Source organism: Lithobates pipiens, unplaced genomic scaffold (assembly GCF_037356315.1).
Source record: "Lithobates pipiens isolate NorthernLeopardFrog02 unplaced genomic scaffold, aLitPip1_a1.2 Scaffold_22, whole genome shotgun sequence".
Lineage (NCBI taxonomy): Eukaryota > Metazoa > Chordata > Amphibia > Anura > Ranidae > Lithobates > Lithobates pipiens.
Window position 1 is genome coordinate 341,760,838 of NW_027507784.1, and position 21,872 is coordinate 341,782,709.

At 45.7% G+C, this 21,872-nt stretch overlaps 1 protein-coding gene across 1 annotated transcript in view; it reads right to left on the reverse strand.

Moving 5' to 3' along the window:
* Positions 1-4,058: 4,058 nt before the first annotated feature.
* Positions 4,059-21,872, reverse strand: part of LOC143925091 (leucine-zipper-like transcriptional regulator 1 homolog) — a 45,482-nt gene continuing 27,668 nt past the window's right edge. The window contains exons 4-8 of the mRNA XM_077449681.1: positions 20,609-20,687; positions 18,131-18,171; positions 17,907-18,027; positions 11,671-11,857; positions 4,059-10,252 (exon numbers count right to left, since the gene is read on the reverse strand). Of these exons, the coding sequence (XP_077305807.1) occupies positions 9,655-10,252; positions 11,671-11,857; positions 17,907-18,027; positions 18,131-18,171; positions 20,609-20,687 (1,026 nt within the window). The 3' untranslated portion in view covers positions 4,059-9,654. The remainder of the gene's footprint in view (positions 10,253-11,670; positions 11,858-17,906; positions 18,028-18,130; positions 18,172-20,608; positions 20,688-21,872) is intronic.

The following is a 21,872-nucleotide window of genomic DNA, read 5'->3' on the forward strand; positions in this document are numbered from 1 at the left end:
ATTATTTTTTTTATGCCCCTGAACACTGATCTATAATACGAATCTAAACGCCACAATGTGCATGGGCGCATTGGCTGAAATCAAGCTAGTTTTTGTAGTTGTTGGTTTTTTATTGTAGCAGTGTTGTTTTTTTATTCTTTGTTTTTGTTTTTATTTTATTTATTTTTTTGGTTTGTGGATTTTTTTTTTTAACCATGCTTTATGCACATTGTGGTGCCATTCATGGTTATTGGCAGCCTAAGGGTTAGTTCACATGACAAAAATGCGTTCCAGATCCGTTCTGTATGCGTTTCTGCATGCGCATTTTTAATGCCTTTTGGTGCATTTTTGATACGTTTCTGGATGCATTCCAGATGCTTTTTTTTTCCCCTCCACTGTACTGGGGTTGGATGCATTTTGAGCGTGTTCCAGTGCATTTTTGATGCGTTTTACCACGTTCCTGTACAGTCCAGTGCAGGAAAAAATGCAGCATGTTCTACTTCCCTTTTTTTTTTTTATATATATATATATATATTTTTTTTTCTGGAACTGCAAGCACTGGTGTGAACTATGCCATTGGAAACCATATAACCTACCATCATGTGTTTTTGATGCAAAATAAATAAATAAAATAATGCACTGGACTGCATGTGGTGCCAACTGGCCTTAAATGTGGTAAAACCGCCCTGTATCTGTACAATGCTGTGAAAGTTTTTTTTTTTTTTTGTTTTTTTTTTTTTTGCATATTTGTCACACTTTAATGACTCAGATCATCAAACAAATGATGTTATTGCACAAAGATAACCCGAGTAAATACAAAATGCAGTATTTTTAAATGATGGTTTCATTTATTAACTGGTTCCCAACCAGTGCACGCCGATGTACGTCGGCAGAATGGCACAAGCAGGCATATTGGCGTACAGGTACGTCCAATCTTTAATGCCGCCCTGCCATCGCGAGCGCACCGCTGCTGGTCGGGACCCCCGTGAGTCCGGTCGCGGGCATACCCGCGATCGTCTCACGGGGCGGCTGCCTAGCAACTAGTGAGGCTAGTAACGCACCCCTAGGAACACTTAACCCCTACACTGCCACCCCCTGGTTAACCCCTTCACTGCCAGTGTCATTTACACAGGAATCACTGCATTTGTATAGCACTGATTGCTGTATAAATGACAATGGTCCCAAAAATGTCCGATGTGTCCGCCATAATGTCGCAGTCACAATAAAAATTGCTGATCGCTGCCATTACTAGTAAAGAAAATATTAATAAAAATGCCATAAAACTATCCCCTGTTTTGTAAACGCTATAACTTTTGCGCAAACCAATAATCGCTTATTGCGATTTTTTTTTTTTTTGTTTTTTTTTTTTTTTACCAAAAATATGTAGAGGAATACGTATCGGCCTAAACTGAGGGAAAAAATGTTGTTTTATATATTTTTGGGGGATATTTATTATAACAAAAAGTAAAAAAAAAAAAAAAAACGTTTTTTTTCAAAATTGTCGCTCTATTTTTGTTTATAGCGCAAAAAATTAAAACCGCAGGGGTGATCAAATACCACCAAAAGAAAGCTCTATTTGTGGGAAGAAAAGCACGTGAATTTTGTTTGGGAGCCACGTCACACGGCCGCGCAATTGTCAGTTAAAGCGACACAGTGCCGAATTGCAAAAAGTGGTCTGGTCTTTGACCAGCAAAATGGTCCGGGGCTGAAGTGGTTAAGGCACAAAAGCTCTGTCCGTACTTGCCTGGCTTTATGTGAAAAAGTAATTGCCCCCCCCAGACCTAAGAACTGGTTGTGCCACCCTTGGCAGCAACAACTGCAATCAATCGTTTGCGATAACTGGCAATGAGTCTTTCACGTTGCTGTGGAGCAATTTTGGCGCACTCTTCTTTGCAGAATTGTTTTAATTCAGCCACATTGGAGGGTTTTCCAGCAAGAACGGCCTGTTTCAGGTCATGATACAGGATCTCAATTGGATTTAAGTCTGGCCTTTGACTAGGCCACTCCAAAAGCTACATTTTGCTTTGTTTGAACCATTTGGAGGTGGACTAGCTGTTGTGTTTCGGATCATTGTCCTGCTGCATAACCCAAGTGCACTTCAGCTTGAGGTCACAAACTGATGACCGGACATTCTCCTGTAGGATTTTCTGGTAGAGCTCAGAATCCATGGTTCCATCAATGATGGTAAGTCCTCCAGGTCCTGAAGCTGCAAAGCAGCCCCAGACCATCGCGCTACCACCACCATGTCTGACTGTTGGGATGATGTTCTTGTTATGAAATGCTCTATTAGTTTTATACCAGATGTAACGGGACGCACACCTTCCAAAAACTTACATTTTTGTCTCATCAGTCCACAGAATCTTTGCCTAAAAGTCTTGGGGATGATTGAGACGTCTTTTTTTCCTTAAATGTGAGATGAGCCTTTGTGGTTTTTGGTCAGCAGTGGCTTTGGCCTTGGAACTCTCCCATGGGGGCCATTTTTCCTCAGTCTCTTTCTTATTGTTGAATCCATAAACACGATCTTACCCGAGGCAAGTGAGGCCTGCATGTTCTGGGTTCTTTTATGACCAGTGGCGGCCCGTCCATAGGGGTGCATGGGCACTGCCCCCCCCCCCCCCCTTCCAGGCAGTCGCAAAAATAAATATATATATATTTATTTTTTTATTTTTAAACTGGTCCTTTAAAAAAAAAATACAAAAAAAAAAAGGTCATTAAGTGCACGGTGTTCAGACGCTGGACACAGTGCACTTATGGGAAGCGCCACGTCTATGCAATCACCAGCTTGCAGATGTGGCGCTTCATTTGCCGGTGCTTTCTGAAGGGCTGAGTAGCTTCTGCCTGGCGCTCGTAGTATCTATTACTACGGCCGGGCGGTTTCATTGACATCCGAGTTTGATGTCACTTCCTGTTTTGTCTCTCCCGTTGCGCCCGGGAGGGAGGAAACAGGAAGTATTAGAGGAGCGGACCTCTCCCTCGTCGCTGTGGAAGGAGACACCGCTGGAGAGGACAACACACAGCAAGGTAAGTACCGCTGTGCTCCCCTGGAGAACGGTTGAGGGGGGAGGGTTTGATGCGACACAGGATACTTTATTTGGTGGGGACACAGGCAGGCTGCATGTATGGAGGGACTCCACTGGGGGGCACCTGATGTAAGAATGGACTCCACTGGGGGGCACCTGATGGCATCTGGTGGCAGGCGACATGGCTAGTGGCACACTCAGGGCTCCCACTGATTCTGCATTATGGTGAGTTGAATGATTTCATTTTTATATTACAATGTAATAGAAATAATGCTCTTCAATCATCCTGACACCATAACAACCGTGGTGCTGGGATGATTGGAGTGCTAACACCAGGTGTTTGGAGTATCTTTATCTGCTGATTGTCAAACTTTCTGGAATACACATTTCTATTGTTGTGTAGGATCTGGGCCTGCTGTCCCTCCATCCCTCTATCCCTCGTTCATCTCAGACGCTAACCACACCACACCACATTAGAGCCACGCCCACTATTTTGCTGACGCCATGCCCATTTTCACCAAGTGGGAGGGGGTCAAAAAGGAAGGGTGGGGTCTGGCGCCTCCACCCCATCCACCCCATCCACCCCATCCACCCCATCCACCCCATCCACCCCATCCTAAAACTTCACCAGCCGCCACTGTTTATGACCGCCTGGATGAGTCGTTGTCATGCTCTTGGAGTAATTTTTGTAGACCGGCCACTCCTGGGAAGGTTCCAAGTTATCTCCATTTCTGGATAATGGCTACTCCCACCCCCCCCCCCCCCCCCCCCCGTGGTTCACTGGAGTTCCGAAGCCTTAGAGATGCACACACACACAAATAAAACAATTTTAACAAACGTGCGGTAAATCACATGGTAAGAAAAAAAAAACACACTCAAAGAGGTGCATGAGCTATTTTGCTGGGTGCGTAGGGAAGACTGCTGAAATAAACTGCTTTCCTACGCGTTTTGCACAGACCTGGAGCCATTTTTTTTTTTTTTGCATTGTGAGCTTCACACAACGCTACGCTGTGAATGCAGCCTGAATGTAACAAAAGCCGCAATGAGACCAAAATTACGTTGATTTTTTTTTTTCCTTTATTAATGGTACATTGTAATAATCGTCACTTTATCAAATATGTAAACGCTTCTGTACAAGAGAAAATAATTATTCCGCCATAGAAAAATATCAACTATTCGTTATAATACTCTGTAAACCTGTGTGCTGGGATTACATACAGGGCTGATATCAGACATTAAATAGTTTAGAATACTGTAAAAAAAAAAAAAAAAAAAATAAATCGGATTTAGTTACATTTTACTAATCTCTTCGCTTTGGGTGGAGTGTGGAAGGGTTAGAACTCCGGTCAGGTTTTTATTGCTGTCTTTAGTCGGTTGGCCGTCTGGTGCCGTTATCTCCAGGACACAAAGTTATAGGAAATTTTTGATATTAGTTAAGAGTGAGCAGTAGAGGAAGACTACATCAAGTAAATCTCTTACCCTGTTTCCCCTAAAATAAGACCTAGTGTGATTGTTGGTGATGGCTGCAATAAAAGCCCTACCCCCCAAATAAGCCCTAGTTAAAGTCCTTGTAGGTCTTCTTTTCAGGGTAGGGCTTATTTTTGAGGAAACAGAGTAGGGCTTATTTGTGTGGTAGGGCTTATATTGCAGCCAACACCGACAATCACGCTAGGTCTTATTTTAGGGGAAACAGGGTATCATATATATATAAATATATATATTTTTTTTGGGATCAATGTAACTATGTATACAGCATACAGGGCTGATACCCCTGGAAGCTGGAAATCGCTGATGTGGACAGCGCTACTACACTGATCTCCGCTATCTTCCAGCTCCTGCGCTGAGGCTGGCCACTCAACACCGCCACCAATCAGAGAGAGGTTTCCGTTTTCTGAATACATTTTAAAGTGTTCTCTGATTGGATGAGCTGAAGTCACCACGTTGCCTCTCCTCCTTGTCCACCACTACTCCAGTGATCTCCACTAGCTTGCAGGTCTTTTGGAGGGTCGGCACAGACACCAAATGCCTGTCTTGCTGCATTATTAACACACAAAAAAAAAAATCTTATTTATTTTCACACTGTTCCTTTAAAAAAAATAAAATGTTTGGATCACTTTTATTCCTATTACAAAGGAATGGAAACGTCGCTTGTAATAATAAAAAAAAAAATAATAAAAAATATGACCGGACATCCTAAATGTGAGGTCAGGGGGTGAAAAAGATCTCAGGTCTCATATTTGCACTAAAATGCAATAAAATAAAAAATAAATAAAAACGTCCCTTTTAAGGCCGTAGGGCGGACGTCGCATCCGTCATCCAATGTCATTGAATCAAGTGGCCCCCCCCCCCCCATCATTCTCTCACTCAACACAGTTACTCTGCGGGGAAAGGATCGGATTGTCTCCGGCGCTACCGACTGCTCAGGTAAGGGGCGGAGATGGCTGTAACGGGATGGGGAGGTTCCCCCCCCCCCAATGCACAGGCGAATCCGCCGCGGAGACCACTTTTATTTTTATTTTAAAGCAGACCGTCGGCCATTTAAGAACATACCATTTTATGGCAGCTATCTGCTGCCATAACAACGGTATTCAACATCAAAATACTGACGTATAACGATGGCGGGCGGTCTGGATATGGGTAAGCGCTTTTTGAAGCCTATCCTCTTGGTACCCAATTTGTCGCCATTTCATGGGCATGTGAAATATTAAAGGCTTGACATGTTGGGTATCTATTTACTCAGCATAGCTTCACCTTTTTAGATCTAAACAAAAACATACCCTATAATAGTGATGGTGAACCTCGGCACCCCAGATGTCTTGGAACTACATTTCCCATTATGCTCATGCACTCTGCAGTGTAGTGGAGCATCATGGTAAATGTAGTTCCAAAACCTCCGGGGGGGGGCCGAGGTTCACCATCTCTGCCCTATAAAAAGGTTTTTGAACTGTTGCCTCGGTTCAGCTTTGGGTACCATAGCATCACCGCTGCAGCTAATCAAGCACAGATCGATTGTGCTTGACTAGCTGCTTTCCCAGCTCGCGTAGGAGGGGACCCTGCAAGTGATGTAAAACGGGTCACTTTCTGGGTTCATTCATTGCAGAAAAGGATTGCGAGAGCTCTGGAACCACTGCGGCTGGCACCGGAGGGGTCGGCAGCACATTACTTGTACTGTAAACGTGATTGGGTGGGCTCTAAATCAGCCTGCATCACTTTTTACATGAAAGCCGACTGCTGGCTTAAACAACAAAAATAAATAAACCAATACCGAGCTGCTGGCTGTGGTGTTTTGGAAGCACCTGATGATAGCCATAGGCTCTAATAGGCATCAAAAAAGGTGACCTGCGAGCGCCATACTGGGTGCTCACTGGCCACTCAGCTGTGTTAGAAAAGCAAATGAATATTAAAAGTAAACCGCCTCTCCGCCAATCGGGTGCTCAGGTTTGTTACCCGTCACCTGATTGGACGCCAGACATCCAATCACAGCAGAGGATGGGAGAAGATATCGAGGAGCTGTCCCACTGAGACAGGTAAGAGCAGGCGATGGGCCGGTGGGGGTGGGGGGGGGGCGCGGGCGGCACACTGGCAGCATTTGATATGGCACCGTCCCTGCATTTGGGGGCACAGTGGTGGCATTTGATGGTTTTTTTTTTCCAGTTTGTTTGCGCCCCCCAAAAATGTTGAGAACCAGCCGCCACTGGAGTGTAGACAGGTTTGAGGGACACACAGAAGACCAGAATTGGAGAAACACAAGGTTATGAGAGGGAAGAAGGGTAATAAAAGTTCAGACAGATTACGGAGTGCCAAAAAAGCGAAAGGACATTCCTGCAAAGGGCTACAGACATCAAACAAAAACCTGCCAAGGGTTCTAACCACAGCCATACTCTAACCAAAAGCTTATTTATACCAAATATAATCTATATATATATTTTTTTTAAACTATAAACCCTTCAAGTGTCACCCAATCTGACAGCATTGATGTTCAATAAAATAGTGCAGTAGGTCATTGCAGAGGATGCAGGTGAGGATGGGTGGAGTTGCAGGGGACGGCAAGGATGCAGGTGCGGTTAGGTTAGGGTGCTGTTGCAGGGGACGGCAAGGATGCAGGTGCGGTTAGGTTAGGGTGCTGTTGCAGGGGACGGCAAGGATGCAGGTGCGGTTAGGGTGCCGTTGCAGGGGACGGCAAGGATGCAGGTGCGGTTAGGGTGACGTTGCAGGGGACAGCAAGGATGCAGGTGCGGTTAGGGTGCCGTTGCAGGGGAGGGGAAGGATGCAGGTGAGGATGAGTGTAGTTGCAGAGGACAGGAAGGATGTAGGTGAGAATGGGTGTGGTTGCAGAGGCCGGTGTTCTGGCAGATAGTGTCCTACCATCATATAGCATCCGCCCCGTACTGCGCATGCGCAGTACGGGACAGAAGAAGCTTCGGAAAATCTCCAAAGCTGAACGGCGCCTGTGCCGTGAGTGGAGGTGGTAGCCCCACCATCCAAGCGGACATAGGGTTGTGAAAATTAGACGGCCCCTCGTGGGCGAGCTTCACTCGCCACGCTTCGGGCTCAGCCTTGCTGCGCTCGGCTCTTTTTTTATTCCTACTCAATGTCCACTTGGATGGTGGGGCTAGAACCTGGACTGGCGGCGCAGGCGCCGTTCATCTTCGGCTATTTTCGGAATCTGTGTTGCTGTGTACTGCGCACCAGGAAGGCTGCCAAATGAGGTTAGGGTGCTGTTGCAGCAGACGCAGGTGAGGCTGGGTAACGTTGCAGAGGATGGGAAGGATGCAGTTGCATTTGGGTGCCATTGCAGAGGAGGGGAACAATTGCAGGTAAGGGTGGGTACCGTTGCAGAGGACGCAGGTGAGGTTGGGTAACGTTGCAGAGGACGCAGGTGAGGTTGGGTAACGTTGCAGAGGACGCAGGTGAGGTTGGGTAACGTTGCAGAGGACGCAGGTGAGGTTGGGTAACGTTGCAGAGGATGGGAAGGATGCAGTTGCATTTGGGTGCCATTGCAGAGGAGGGGAACAATTGCAGAGGATGCAGGTGAGGTTGGGTACCGTTGCAGAAGACGCAGGTGAGGTTGGGTAACGTTGCAGAGGACGCAGGTGAGGTTACCTAGTAATGTTCCGTCACCTCCCAGAGGACTGATCTCTGTCCCAGGAGATGGCAGATTGCTACAAGTGAGTCGTATAATTCACACTTTAGTGTTTGTCTTATGAGCTGATAAGATTGTATTCCTGACATACCAGACATTCCTCCGCTAATCCGCTTCGGCTATCGCTACACCCAAGGGCAACCTCAGTGTTCATGACATTTACTATACATACATTCCTTGTAGATCTAAGCATTATAAAATCTCAAACTATAACATGTTCAGGTCATTTAAAAAAATATTCAATCTGCAGCTCCTTGTCCAGGCACTTCTTGCTTGATGGTGGCAACACATTATTCCTGTCCTATCTGAGCTATTAATGTCACGTTCTTCCTGATGGGCACTACAGGCAGCCTTGCCAACACACATGTTTTGCTGTAGTTACACATCAAAAGGACGTGCACATCACAGGAAGATCAGGCAAGAATGAGGAAAAAGTAATAATGTGATCCCTTTTCATCTAAAATGCATTAAATACAAAAAGCGGTGTATTTACTTAAAAACACACAATAAAAAAATTAGCGTGAGACATTAAGGCCCCTTTCACACATGCGGACATGATGTCCGTATTTCCCTATGGGATAGCGGGTGTCTGCGGGTAAATAGCCGCAGACACCCGCTATTGTCCGCCTCCGCTATGGTCCGATTCTGCAGACGGAGGAAAATGCTATTTTTCTATCCGTCTGCAGAGCGGATCGGATGAACATGGACAGACGGTTCGTGTTCCTCCGATCCCCCCATAGAGGATAGCGGAGAGCTGACAGGGCGCTCCCTGCACAGTGTGCCGGGACCGCCCTGTTATCCGCTGGCTCAGCGGGGACAACTGAGCAAGCGGATCATCACGGGGCGGATCATTACTGATCCGTCCCGTGTGAAAGGGGCCTTACACAGATGTCCAGAATAGGCTCTGTGTTGTGTCTAATATGCCTTTTCCTTTGATCGTTATCACCGTCTAGTGGCCATAATGTGGTATCTTCCCAACTGGGGTAATTCAGGAAAATAGTGCATTATGGCCACTAGATGGTGCTGGGGTAACTAAACCTAATAGACACAATCTGCAGTGAAATCAAAGGAAGCCATTTCAGTTCAAAGGGAGGAGCCGGTACAACTGTAGAGACTAAAGGAGGGCTGAAGTTCAGGTTTTAAAAAAATAAAATAAAAAGACACAATGTAGCACTCAGAATTGGAGGGATGAGTGCAAATAAGATGCATTGTAACAGCAGAAAAAAAAAAAGATGCTTTAAAAACTTTTTTTTTTACATTCTGTGGCTTTCCAGCTACAGGTCCCAGCATGCCCTGCCAGCCAGAACCATAAAGCCCTAGAGCAGGGATATGCAATTAGTGGACCTCCAGCTGTTGCAGAACTGCAAGTTCCATGAGGCATAGCAAGACTCTGACATCCACAAGCATGACACCCAGAGGCAGAGGCATGATGGGACTTGTAGTTTTGCAACAGCTGGAGGTCCGCTAATTGCATATCCCTGCCCTAGAGAATGCAGGCTTTGTAGCCTGCTGCTATTCCAGTTGGATATGTGATACAGAGATCTCGCAGTGTCTCGATAAAGGCTTCCCACCTATGACCAGGAAAACATTCTCCTTTCCTGGCAGAGTCTGGCCATCTGAGCCCATCTGGCAATCTGTTTCCTCCCCAGAGTAGGAGAAGCATTCATTCTCATAGGTGGTGAGGAGATGGTGCTCCTCTGTGTGATCAGCAGATGATGAACAGGAGCAGAACAAAGGGCTGGATGAGTGATCTTTAAGAGGCTTCATCTCTATATTATCCGAGGTAGGAATGGCGGACACTTTATTGGCACCCCAAGAGTGAAATGAAAGGAGTTTGTCAGGTTGTTCGCCTTCTGAGCTCTTGTCAAGTCCAGAATCTGAGCTGCCCGATCTCGGCCTGGAGCGCCAATCCAATGGGACCACACAGTGGTACATCCTGGCACAGTCATTGCGTTCCTTTCCACGGGAGAGCCTCTTCCAGGAGCGGGAGGTGAAGTCATATTTCCACAAGTTACTGGTGGGGCTGCGAGAAGGTAGTCCTCCACCCATGACCCATAGGCAGCCCTGGTGGACAGCTGACACATGGCCTACCAGCTTAGGGGGACCGGAGCTAGACAGATAAAAACACAAAAAAAACGTAGTTATTAGTTCTGTCCAAAGGCTGATACCTGACCATCACACCCCCATATGAGCTTGTTGGACATCTAATTCATATGATGTTTCCACTTCTCTCCATGGCCATTAATATGGAACTGCCCTCCTTTGTGGGAGTAACATCCTCCACTTTTCTGGGAAGGCTTTTTTTTTGGCAATCTGTGCCTATTTGTTAGGTCAGTTGCTGATGTTGGATGAGAGGACCTGGCTCACAATAGCCATTCCAATTTATCCTAAAGGTGTCCAGTAGGGTGAGATCAGGGCTCTAATGATCACTTAGGTTCCTCCGCACCAAACTGGTCAAATCACGTCTTTATGGAGCTGGTTTTGGACACAGGGGCACAGTCATGGAGGAACAGAAAAGAGTCTTCACCAATCTGTTACCGCAAGCTTGGAAGTGCACAATTGTCCAAAATCATGTCCTTGTATTTTGTAGTACTAACAATACCTTTCATTGGCGACACCTGAACTCCATCATTGGAAGGGTTGGTCCATATAATGTAGGTGTGATGGTCAGATGTCCGCCAACATTTGGCCATAAGAATATTCCCACTTTGGTTCTTGTACTTTTGCTCTAGGAGGAGGGCAAAACCAAATCTCTGGAGCAACTGAAACCAATAGTATGAAGGTTCCTTAAAGTGGATGTAAATCCTTACAACACACTTCGACCTACAGGTAAGCCTAGATTAAGGCTTACCTGTAGGTCCAAGAAATATCTCCTAGACCTACACGGTTTAGGAGATATTTGGCGAAAGACAGGCACCGTAGACAGTGGTGCGCAGGCGCACTGAGCGCGGCACCCGTCAACGGCGGCGACTCGCATGCGCGGGAGTGATGTCATCGCGGCTTCGCCGAATGACAGCGGCGGAGCAGCGAGACCCACCGAGTAGATGGATGCGCGGGACTACAGGGGACAGCGGTGACTTCTCTGGCTCCTGTGTCAGGTAAGTGACACACAATGGACTACTATGCGATGCATAGTAGTCCGTTATGCTTTACCTTTGCAGGGAATCAAAGAGGAAGTAACACCCATCAAGGTTTACTTCCTCTTTAAAGATTCACAGGGGCAGCTTCATCAATATATTCATTTACCATACTTTAAAAATTAGGACTTTGTATTTTCCTGCACATATATCCTAATCCCTCTTACTTTCATTCATATGTACAATGATGCCCTCCTGTAATCAGGATAAAATCTTACTAACCATACGCGGTTAGTGAGACCTTCTACGTACCTACCCTGTCCAGTATATCATATGGGGAAGAGAGCAAGGAAAGGTCCTGCTGCACTGTGGGAGATAAGCTCCTGGGTCAGGCCTGCTCAGCTATGTAATGGAGACGGTGCACAGATAGGAAATGACACGTCTGATGTACCTGGTTTTGATACTGGACCAGTTGTGTCGGCGGAAATCAAACCTCCAGAAGTCATTTTGTTCAGCCATATTCTTTAATCCCCCGAATAGGTACATTGCAGAGTTATGTGTGGCACTGGAATGGCCATGGCGAGGTCCTGGACCGAGGCCACGTGTGCGTGGACTGAGCGCTGACCATTTCTTGGTGTCTGGAGGGGAGGAGAGGACAGCACAGATTGTAAAATGTCTCGTTACTGTATGATGAACACTTTATACCAACCACCACAGCTCACTGCAAAAACAGAATGACATGGAGAGAACTCCAATACATAGAAAGATACATGGAGAAGACCTTGATTCATGGAGAGAACCCAATACATAGAAAGATACATGGAGAAGACCTTGATTCATGGAGAGAACCCAATACATAGAAAGAACAAAAACTTGAGAGGACCTTGATTCATAGAACCCCAAACTGGAAGAGGACCCAATAATACATAGAGAACCCCAATAAATGAAGAGAACCCCATTACATAGAACCTATACATGGAGAAAACATTGATTAAAATGGAGAGAATCCCAATACATAGAACCAAAACATGAAGACCTCAATTCATGGAGAGAACCTCAAACTGGTTTTCTCATTTCATGGAGAAAACCCAATACATAGAACAAAAACTTGAGAGGACCTTGATTCATAGAGAGAACCCCAAACTGGAAGAGAACCCAATACATAGAGAACCCCGATAAATGAAGGGAACCCCATTACATAGAACCTATACATGGAGGAAACATTGATTAAATGGAGAGAATCCCAATACATAGAACCAAAACATGGAGAAGACCTCAATTCATGGAGAGAACCCAATATATAGAAAGAACCTAAACATGGAGGAGAAGACCTTTATTCATGAAGGGAACCCAATACATGGAGAAGACCCCAAATAGGTGGAGAAGATCTTTATTTATGGAGAGAACCCCAATACATAGAACCAAAACCCGAAGACCCCGATATGTGGAGGGAATGCCAATACGTAGAACCAATACATGGAGAAGACCTTGATTCATGGAGAGAACCCCAAACTGGTTTTCTCATTTCATGGAGAAAACCCAATACATAGAACAAAAACTTGAGAAGACCTTGATTCATGGAAAGAACCCAATACATATAGAAAGAACTAAAACCTAGGGAAACCTCATTTCATGGATTAAACCCAATACATAGAAAGAACAAAAACTTGAGAAGACCTTGATTCATAGAGAGAACCCCAAATTGGAAGAGAACCCAATACATGGAGAACCCCGATAAATGAAGGGAACCCCATTACATAGAACCTATACATGGAGAAAACATTAATTAAATGGAGAGAATCCCAATACATAGAACCAAAACATGGAGAAGACTTCAATTCATGGAGAGAACCCAATATATAGAAAGAACCTAAACATGGAGAGAACACCAATACATAGAGAAGATCTTTATTCATGAAGGGAACCCAATACATGGAGAAGATCTTTATTTATGGAGAGAACCCCAATACATAGAACCAAAACATGAAGACCTTAATACGTGGAGGGAATCCCAATACATGGAGAAGACCTCAATGCATGGAGTAGAAGATGCATGCATGGAAAGAACCATAGTATATGAAGCTGGAGAGGGTTAGGACTAGCTAAGTGTTCTATAGTAAACAAACAAATATGAGAACTATGTACGTGATAAGGGTGCAGCAATGGCAGCGAACACAGGAACTTATCAGCTCATGTTTGCACAACAGGTATTTTTTTGCAACTGATAAAGTTATGTATTTAACAGATTAAAGGGAGAAGTTGTTAATATTATCATACATCTTTTAAAAGTAGGAAATTGCCCTCAGCTGCTGGCAGTACAGTCAGGTCCATAAATATTGTGACATAGAAACACAATTCTAATCTTTTTGGCTCTATAAACCACCACAATGGATTTGGAATGAAACAAACTGCAGACTTTCATCTTTAATTTAAGGGCATTTACATCCAAATCAGGAGAACGGTGTAGGAATTACAACAGTTTGTATATGCGCCTTCCACTTTTTAAGGGGGCAAAAGTAATGGGACAGATTAACAATCATCTATCCTACGTTCACTTTTTAAATACTTGTTTGCAAATCCTTTGCAGTCAATTACACCCTGAAGTCTGGAAGGCATAGACATCACCAGACGCTGGGTTTCATGCCTGGTGATGCTCTGCCAGGCCTTTGAATGAATGAATTAAACACTTATATAGCGCACAATGCGAACTGAATTGCCCTTTACTGCAACTGTCTTCAGTTCCTGCTTGTTCTTGGGGCAATTTCCCCTTAAAGAGGGATTCCACCTACAAAAAAAAAATATTAAAAGCCAGCAGCTACAAATACTACAGCTGCTGACTTTGAATAAATGGACACTTACCTGTCCCGGGGTCAGGGGTGGACTGACAACTCATGGGGCCCCCGGGCAATAGGAGATTATGGGGCCCCCAGGCAATCAGACAGGTAGGTACTGGAGAGGTGGGGTAGCGGGGTAGCTATAATGTAAGGATTTTTAGACCAAAAGGATGTCGGTAAGGGACATTTCAGAGAGAGATGTAAAAAAAAAAAACACAGATTTTTACATACTGTCCCTGGTTTTACTGAGGCTGGCAACCCTGATGGGGCCCCCTAGTGGCACGGGCCCTCGGGCAGTGCCCGAGTGGCCCAATGGTCAGTCCGCCCCTGCCCGGGGTCCAGCGATGCCGAGGCCGATCGATCGGCTCTCGGCTGCTGCCGCCACCATTCTAGGTGAGGGAATCAGGAAGTGAAGCGAATCGGCTTCACTTCCCGGTTCCCTACTGCGCATGCGTGAGACGCTGTGTCTCAGCAGACAGCGCGGCAGGACAGGAAATGGCGTAGACTCCCACGGGAGTCTATGCCCGGAAGTGGGTGTAAATACCTACCTGTCTTTGACAGGTATCTCCACCCCCCTCCCCCCTGAAAGGTGCCAATTGTGACACCAGAGGGGGGGGAGGGTTCCGATCAGCGGAAGTTCCACTTCAGGGTGGAACCCCGCTTTAAGTTTTGTCTTCAGCCAGTGAAATGCATGCTCAATCGGATTCAAGTCATGTGATTGACTTGGCCATTGCATAACATTCCACTTCTTTCCCTTAAAAAAACTCTTTGGTTGCTTCAGGTCATTGTTCATCTGCCCTGTGAAGCGCCGTCCAATGAGTTCTGAAGCATTTTGCTGGATATGAGAAGATAATATTGCCCGAAACACATCAGAATTCATCCTGCTGCTTTTGTCAGCAGTCCTATCATTAATAAATACAAGAGAACCAGTTCCATTGGCAGCCATACATCCCCACGCCATGACACTACCACCACCATGCTTCACTGATGAGGTGGTATGCTTTGGATCATGAGCAGCTCCTTTCCTTCTCCATACTCTTCTCATCTCTCTGGTACAAGTTGATCTTGGTCTCATCTGTCCATAGGATGTTGTTCCAGAACTGTGAAGGCTTTTTTAGATGTTGTTTGGCAAATTCTAATCTGGCCTTCCTGTTTTTGGGGCTCACCAATGGTTTACATCTTGTGGTGAACCCTCTGTATTCACTATGGTGAAGTCTTCTCTCGGTTGTTGGCACACATACACCTACCTCCTGGAGAGTCTTCTTGATCTGGCCAACTGTGGTGAAGGGTGTTTTCTTCACCAGGGAAAGAATTCTTCGGTCATCCACCACAGTTGTTTTCCGTGGTCTTCCGGGTCTTTTGGTGTTGCTGAGCTCACCGGTGCGTTCTCTCTTTTTAAAGATGTTCCCAACAGTTGATTTGGCCACACCTAATGTTTTTGCTATCTCTCTGATGGGTTTGTTTTGTTTTTTCAGCCTAATGATGGCTTCACTGATAGTGACAGCTCTTTGGATCTCATATTGAGAGTTGACAGCAACACATTCCAAATGCAAATAGCATGCTTGAAATGAACTCTGGACCTTTTATCTGCTCCTTGTAAATGGGATAATGAGGGAATAACACACCTGGCCATGGAACAGCCAATTGTCCCATTACTTTTGGTCCCTTAAAAAGTGGGAGGCGCATATACAAACTGTTGTAATTCCTACACTGTTCACCTGATTTGGATGTAAATACACTCAAATTAAAGCTGGAAGTCCACAGTTAAAGCACATCTTGTTTGTTTCATTTCAAATCCATTGTGGTGATGTATAGAGCCAAAAAGATTAGAATTGTGTTGATGTCCCAATATTTATGGACCTGGCTGTATATTTACAGCTGGCAGTGTAGGTACCACTTCAGCTACCCTCAGGCAGAGATCCAGGCAGAGGTAAGCTCAATGATGATGCCTTGACCATGTAGGATTCATCTCCTACATTGTGTGAATGACACCTTGGATCCAACCAATGCCGATGCAAGGATTTTTGTCCACACAGGTGAAGGTGTGAGTCCAGGATCGTTTGGGGTGTAGGATGGGGGGAGCCCCCCCTTTCTTCTTCCTTTGCTAGCTTCCCACATTTCTCTCCCCTTCCTATTCCTACCTCTTCTCCTAGGGGGGGGGGGGGTTTGCACTATGACAGGCTAGGGAGGTGGTGGGGGACAGGTGACACCAACCCTAGTAACACTACTGCCGCATTGGTCTCACTTTTGAGATGGAAAGCAGATTAGAGACACAGCCTCAGCTGCACAGAATTAATGATCAGGAAGAGCTCAGTATTGTCTCCCTGCATGCATAAACTGAAGCATAATAAACACAGATTACTATGCTTCAGTCATGAATGTAGACTGCGTTCATTCGGAAAAAGGAAGGGCCGGTAAATGACCTTTACCAACCCCTTCCCTGCTCTCCATCCTGAAATATCCCTCACAGCAGCCAATGAAAGAGGAGGGGAAGCCAGTAGCACTGCGAGAGGGAAGAGGGGACCAAGCAGGGGGCCTGCGCAAAAGAAGGAAGCCGGATCTGGAAGGGCGGCGGGGTGGCATATACTGGAACCGATCCCCTGTATTTTCCTCCTGCAGCTGCTGAATACTGGCAGGGGGGAGAGGATGAGAAGCCAGATTTCATCGGCTGCAGGAAGAAAATACAGGGGTCAGTGGCCCCCCCCCCCCAATCCTGGTTCCCTAAGTATATAGATTATGGGAAATTTATGAAGACTGGAGCACCCACAATCTGGAGAAGTGGAGCATGGCAGCCTTTAAAGCGGAGGTCCACCCTAAAATGGACCTTCCGCTCATCGGAATCCTCCCCCCCTCCGGCGCCACAATTGGCACCTTTCAGGGGGGAGGGGGGGTGCAGTTACCTGGATAATCCAGGTAAATGCACCCACTTCCGGGATAGCTCTCTGCGGAAAGGGGCGTAGATTACGCCCCTTTCCGCAAGTGCCCGCCCCTTTCCGCAAGTGCCCCGCTGCCTGCTGGGAAAACACACAGATCCCAGAGGCAGCGGGGACCGTCCTTATTGCGCAGCGCGGCTCGCGCATGCGCAGTAGGGAACCGGGAAATGAAGCCGAAAGGCTCCATTTCCTGATTCCCATACCCAAGATGGCGGCGGCAGCACCCGAGAAACGATCTACAGATCGGCTTCGGGTGCCGACATCGCGGGCGCGCTGGACAGGTAAGTGTCACTATTTTAAAAGTCAGCAGCTGCAGTATTTGTAGCTGCTGGCTTTTAAAAAAAAAAAAAAAAAAAAAAACGCGGAGTCCCGGCGGGCTCCCGCTTTAATTTTCAAAGCTGAAACTCTTTCCACCGGCCGTACGCACATATGCAGCCTAAAATGTAAACACTTATGCGGTGAGCGCACATGCGCTGTGCACTCCCAGCACAGTTGCTGGCGAGGATCAGAAAGCTCCTGATGCCTACAGCCAATCACAGCAGTCACACGACCCACATGCCTGCCTCCGACCATCTAGAACAGGGATCCTCAAACTACGGCCCTCCAGCTGTTGTAAAACTACACATCCCATGAGGCATTGTAAAACTCTGACATTCACAGACATGACTAGGCATGATGGGAATTGTAGTTCCTGAACAACTGGAGGGCCATAGTTTGAAGACCCATGATCTAGAAGCTCTTAAAGGACCGGAAGGCGGTGGCAGGAAGGGGTTAGCTGAACATTGAGGCTAAATGGTTACCCTGCATGGCTGCTACAGATCCTGTTTGCTCCAGTTTTAGTGAATTTCCGCCAAAGTCCTCCACCTGTATTTGCGGACATACGTTTCAATCTCATTGCACAATTGTAAAACGACAATTACCAAAATAAAACACCCAGAACTCCTCCACAGCGCCCTCGATATCGAAATATCCCCCGTAGATGAACATGGCGGCCCGGTACACCACGGCGCTGTGCCCCTTCCTGTTGCATGGCCGGCTCTCCTAAAAAAAACACACAGACACCATGTGATTACACAGAAAACTGCTGTCTTCTGGACGTCACCGCGTAGGGCGGATCAGTTTCCTAATTGATCGGAAGAATTACCTGACTGCTCAGGGACCGGAATTCATACCACTTCCTGCCGTCTGAAAAAAAAAAAAAAACATTGTTCTCTTATACCTGGGCAGATAGGAAGTCACAGCAACAATGTATCAGAACAACGTAACAAAAAAGATCCTTCTGGAACGAGTGATATGGATTGAAGATTTTCAAAGAAGGAGATGAGAGACTTCTACCAATACACACTTCCCAAACCCCCTTTCTAATTTTACACCCTCTAATTCGTGTAGCTGGTTGTACCCCAAAAGCATACAAGTCTGATGATCCAGTGGTGTCACCTAGGGCTCCGCCTCTTCGCCGCAGCATATCCCGCACCTTCCTCTTGACATCATTAGGAGCAGTTGCAAAAGCCACGAATAGAAAACCATCTTCCTCCGAAGACACGGCGCATGCACCGCAGTGTACCCATGGCCCCCATGGGACCTGTGATATGGGTATCCGAGGAGGCTGCGGGCAACTGTTCACGTCATTTTGGCCTAAGTCACAAATAAGGAAGTCTGGGGAGGGGTCCCCCCCCAAAATAAAAAAAGGTATCCCCCCCTTTCCTCCTCCTCCCCAATGAAAGAAAATTCTTGTGGAGGAAGGGACAGAATATTACCCTCCCATGGTGGTCGCTCATAAGGGGGGCAGGGGCACTGCCCCCCCCCCCTCCCAATCCATGCGCCTGACCCTTAGTCTCCATGCAGGGCGCATGGATTTCAATGGGGTATGTTTTTAAGCACATGAATAGAGCCTGAGGCTCCAATTGGCCTCTAAAAGGGTGGGCTTGGGGCGCAGTGAGCCCACCCACTTGTGTGAAATTAACAAATTAATATTCGCTAATGACCTCTAGCTTCTCCTCCCAGCCAATCAGGAAGTGGGTCCTAAGACCAGATTGGTCGGAAGGAGAAGAGTCTGCCGGGACTCGGGAGGAGAAGCCATCTAAAGCCTTGACCGGGATGCTGTGCTGAGCTGATGGGTGAACGGGAGAGCAAAGTGGCGATCAAGTAAGCTGGGGGGGGGGTCTGTTTGCTGCCCCCCCAAAAAAAAAAATATTTAGCACCAGCTGCCACTGTTGCCCTCCCTAAGTAAGTTTCCCGTGTTTCGTCAGCTGTGATACTGCAAACCAGGGACTTGAAAAACAATCTTTTTATTACTTTTATTAAAAGCTGCAGCTGATTAAGCAAAGACCATGCTTGATTAGCTGCTTCCCCTGCGACTGTACCAGTAGCATGTTCATGCAGATCAATGGGCTTTTGCCATTATGATGCCTATACTCTCCAGGGCTGTGTATTGCACAGCACAGGGCATCACAGCTGATAGGGTGGCCACAATATTTTAAGTGAATTCCCCTTTTCACTTTTTTTTTGTTGAAAAGGTGAACTTACCCTTTAAGAGGACACATTTATTAAAAAATGACAATGACACTCGTCCAGTAAATATGCATGCATATCAGTTCTGTGCAAATTGGGCATTTTCTTTCCTGAGCGAATGTTTGTTTTTATTATGGGCATCAGTGGCGCCTGGTGCTTAATTTATTTTATTTTTTTGGGGGCAGCAAACGACCCCCCTACTTACTACATTCAGGTCACGGGTGGCTTTGGTGGATTCTCCTTCCGGACAATCTGGTCGGGAAATGGGTTCTAAGACTGGATTGGCCAGGAGGAGAAGCCAGGAAAGCCACCCGCGACCTGAATGTAGTAAGTGTGGCGGGCGAGTTGGGGGGGGGGGGGGTTTGTTTGATACCGGTGAGCAGCAGTTGTGTGGAGGAAAATGCCTTGACGTCAGAGCAGAATGGGCAGACTGGTTCCAGATTATAGACAACAGTAACTCAAATAAGCACTCGTTACAAACAAGGTATGCAGAATACCATCTCTGAATGCACAACACATCCAACCTTGAAGTAGATGGGCTACAGCAGCAGAAGACCACACACCGGGTGCCACTCCTTCAGCTAAGAACAGGAAACTAAGGCTACAATTGGCACAGGATCCCCAAAATTGGACAATAGAAGATTGGAAAAACGGTGAGTGTGTGTGTTATTTATATATATAAATTTCATACACACACGTGGATATTATATAAATACGATATAGATATAAATAAATGGAAAAAATCAATGGATAATTATGAAAAAAATAAAAATGTATTTATATGATATCCACGTGTGTGTGTGTGTGTGTGTAAAAAAAAAAATAATAATAATTTATTATCATATAAATACATTTTTATTTTTTTCATAATTATCCGTTGATTTTTTTTTCCATTTATTTATATCTATATCGTATTTATATCATATCCACGTGTGTGTATGAAAAAAAATAAAATAATATTATAATTATATATATATATATATATATATATATATATATATATATATATATATATATATATATATATATATATATATATATATATTATTATTATTATAATTTTTTTTTTTTTTCTTTGTACTCCAGCAAGTACTCTTCACAAGTGACTCACCCACAGTGTACATCCATAGTGGGGTGTTCTCTCTGTTTGCTGCAAAATCCATCATCCCACCAAACACATAGAGGACATCCTACAGGGGAAAATATTTCATCAAACAAGGTTAAAAATAACAACATACAATAAAATATTGGCATGGGACCTAAATTGGACCTTCAGTCATTTTTTCATCTTTCCATCTATTACATTTTCTGCCCTTGTTTTTGTTTTAACTTTGGATAGTAAAGTATTTATTTTCTGCCAGTAAATCCCTTATACAGCCCACTTCCTGTTTGTCTGGTCATTAGCCTAGGATTATGACATCACACACAGCTCTCTATCTCACGCTTGTGAGCGTTTGCGGGGGAGGGGAGGTTGGGGGGAGAGCACATGTAAGGGCCAATGAGAGCTGCAGAGCTGGAGGTGTAAATCCAGGAAGTGAACAGGCAGCAGCTTCAGCTGCCCACAGTTAAAATGGCTGCAGCCAGACTCAGTGGAGGGAGATTTCTGCAGCGTATTTGGCAAGTACAGAATCACAGTGTATATAAAATAATATGCAAAGTGGTTGGGAGGGAAGCTTCAGAACGGCAAAGATGTTTTTATTACAAATTATGTGAGCGGACTGCCGTTCCTCTTTAAAGTGGAAGTAAACCCACTTTTTTAACTTTTACCTACAGGAAAGCCTATAATAAGGCTTACCTGTAGGTAAAAAAAATATCTCCTAAACCTGTACGGTTTAGGAGATATTCCCCTCGGTATGCGCCGCTGACTGCAGCGGCGCATGCGCACAAGGGGGTTCTCTCCGCGAAAATCCGGCAGCGCTCGTCCGGCCGGATTTAAATCTCCCGCGCGCATGCGCGGGAGTGACGATATCGCGGCTCCGGCCACTCACAGCGCCGGAGCCGCGATACCCGGAAGAGACGCCGAGGGAGCATGTCGGCTTCCTCGGCGTGGATCGGGCGAGATGTCGGGGCCTCGTTCTAAGGTAAGTATTTCATAATGAGCTAGTATGCGGTGCATACTAGCTCATTATGCCTTTTGCTTTGCAGGTTTTAAAAAAAAAAAAAAAAAAATGCGGGTTTACTACCGCTTTAACCGCATCCTGCTCGCCGTACACCAAATGACGTCCTCAGGTTTGAGCGGGGAGATCTGAATGACGGCTGTAGCTACAGACATATTTCGTTGTCTCTGGGGATATCTATGGGGAGGGGGGGGGGGGGCAATATTTAAATACACAGTATAAAATGCTTGGTGAGAACCTTGCGTATCACTGTATATG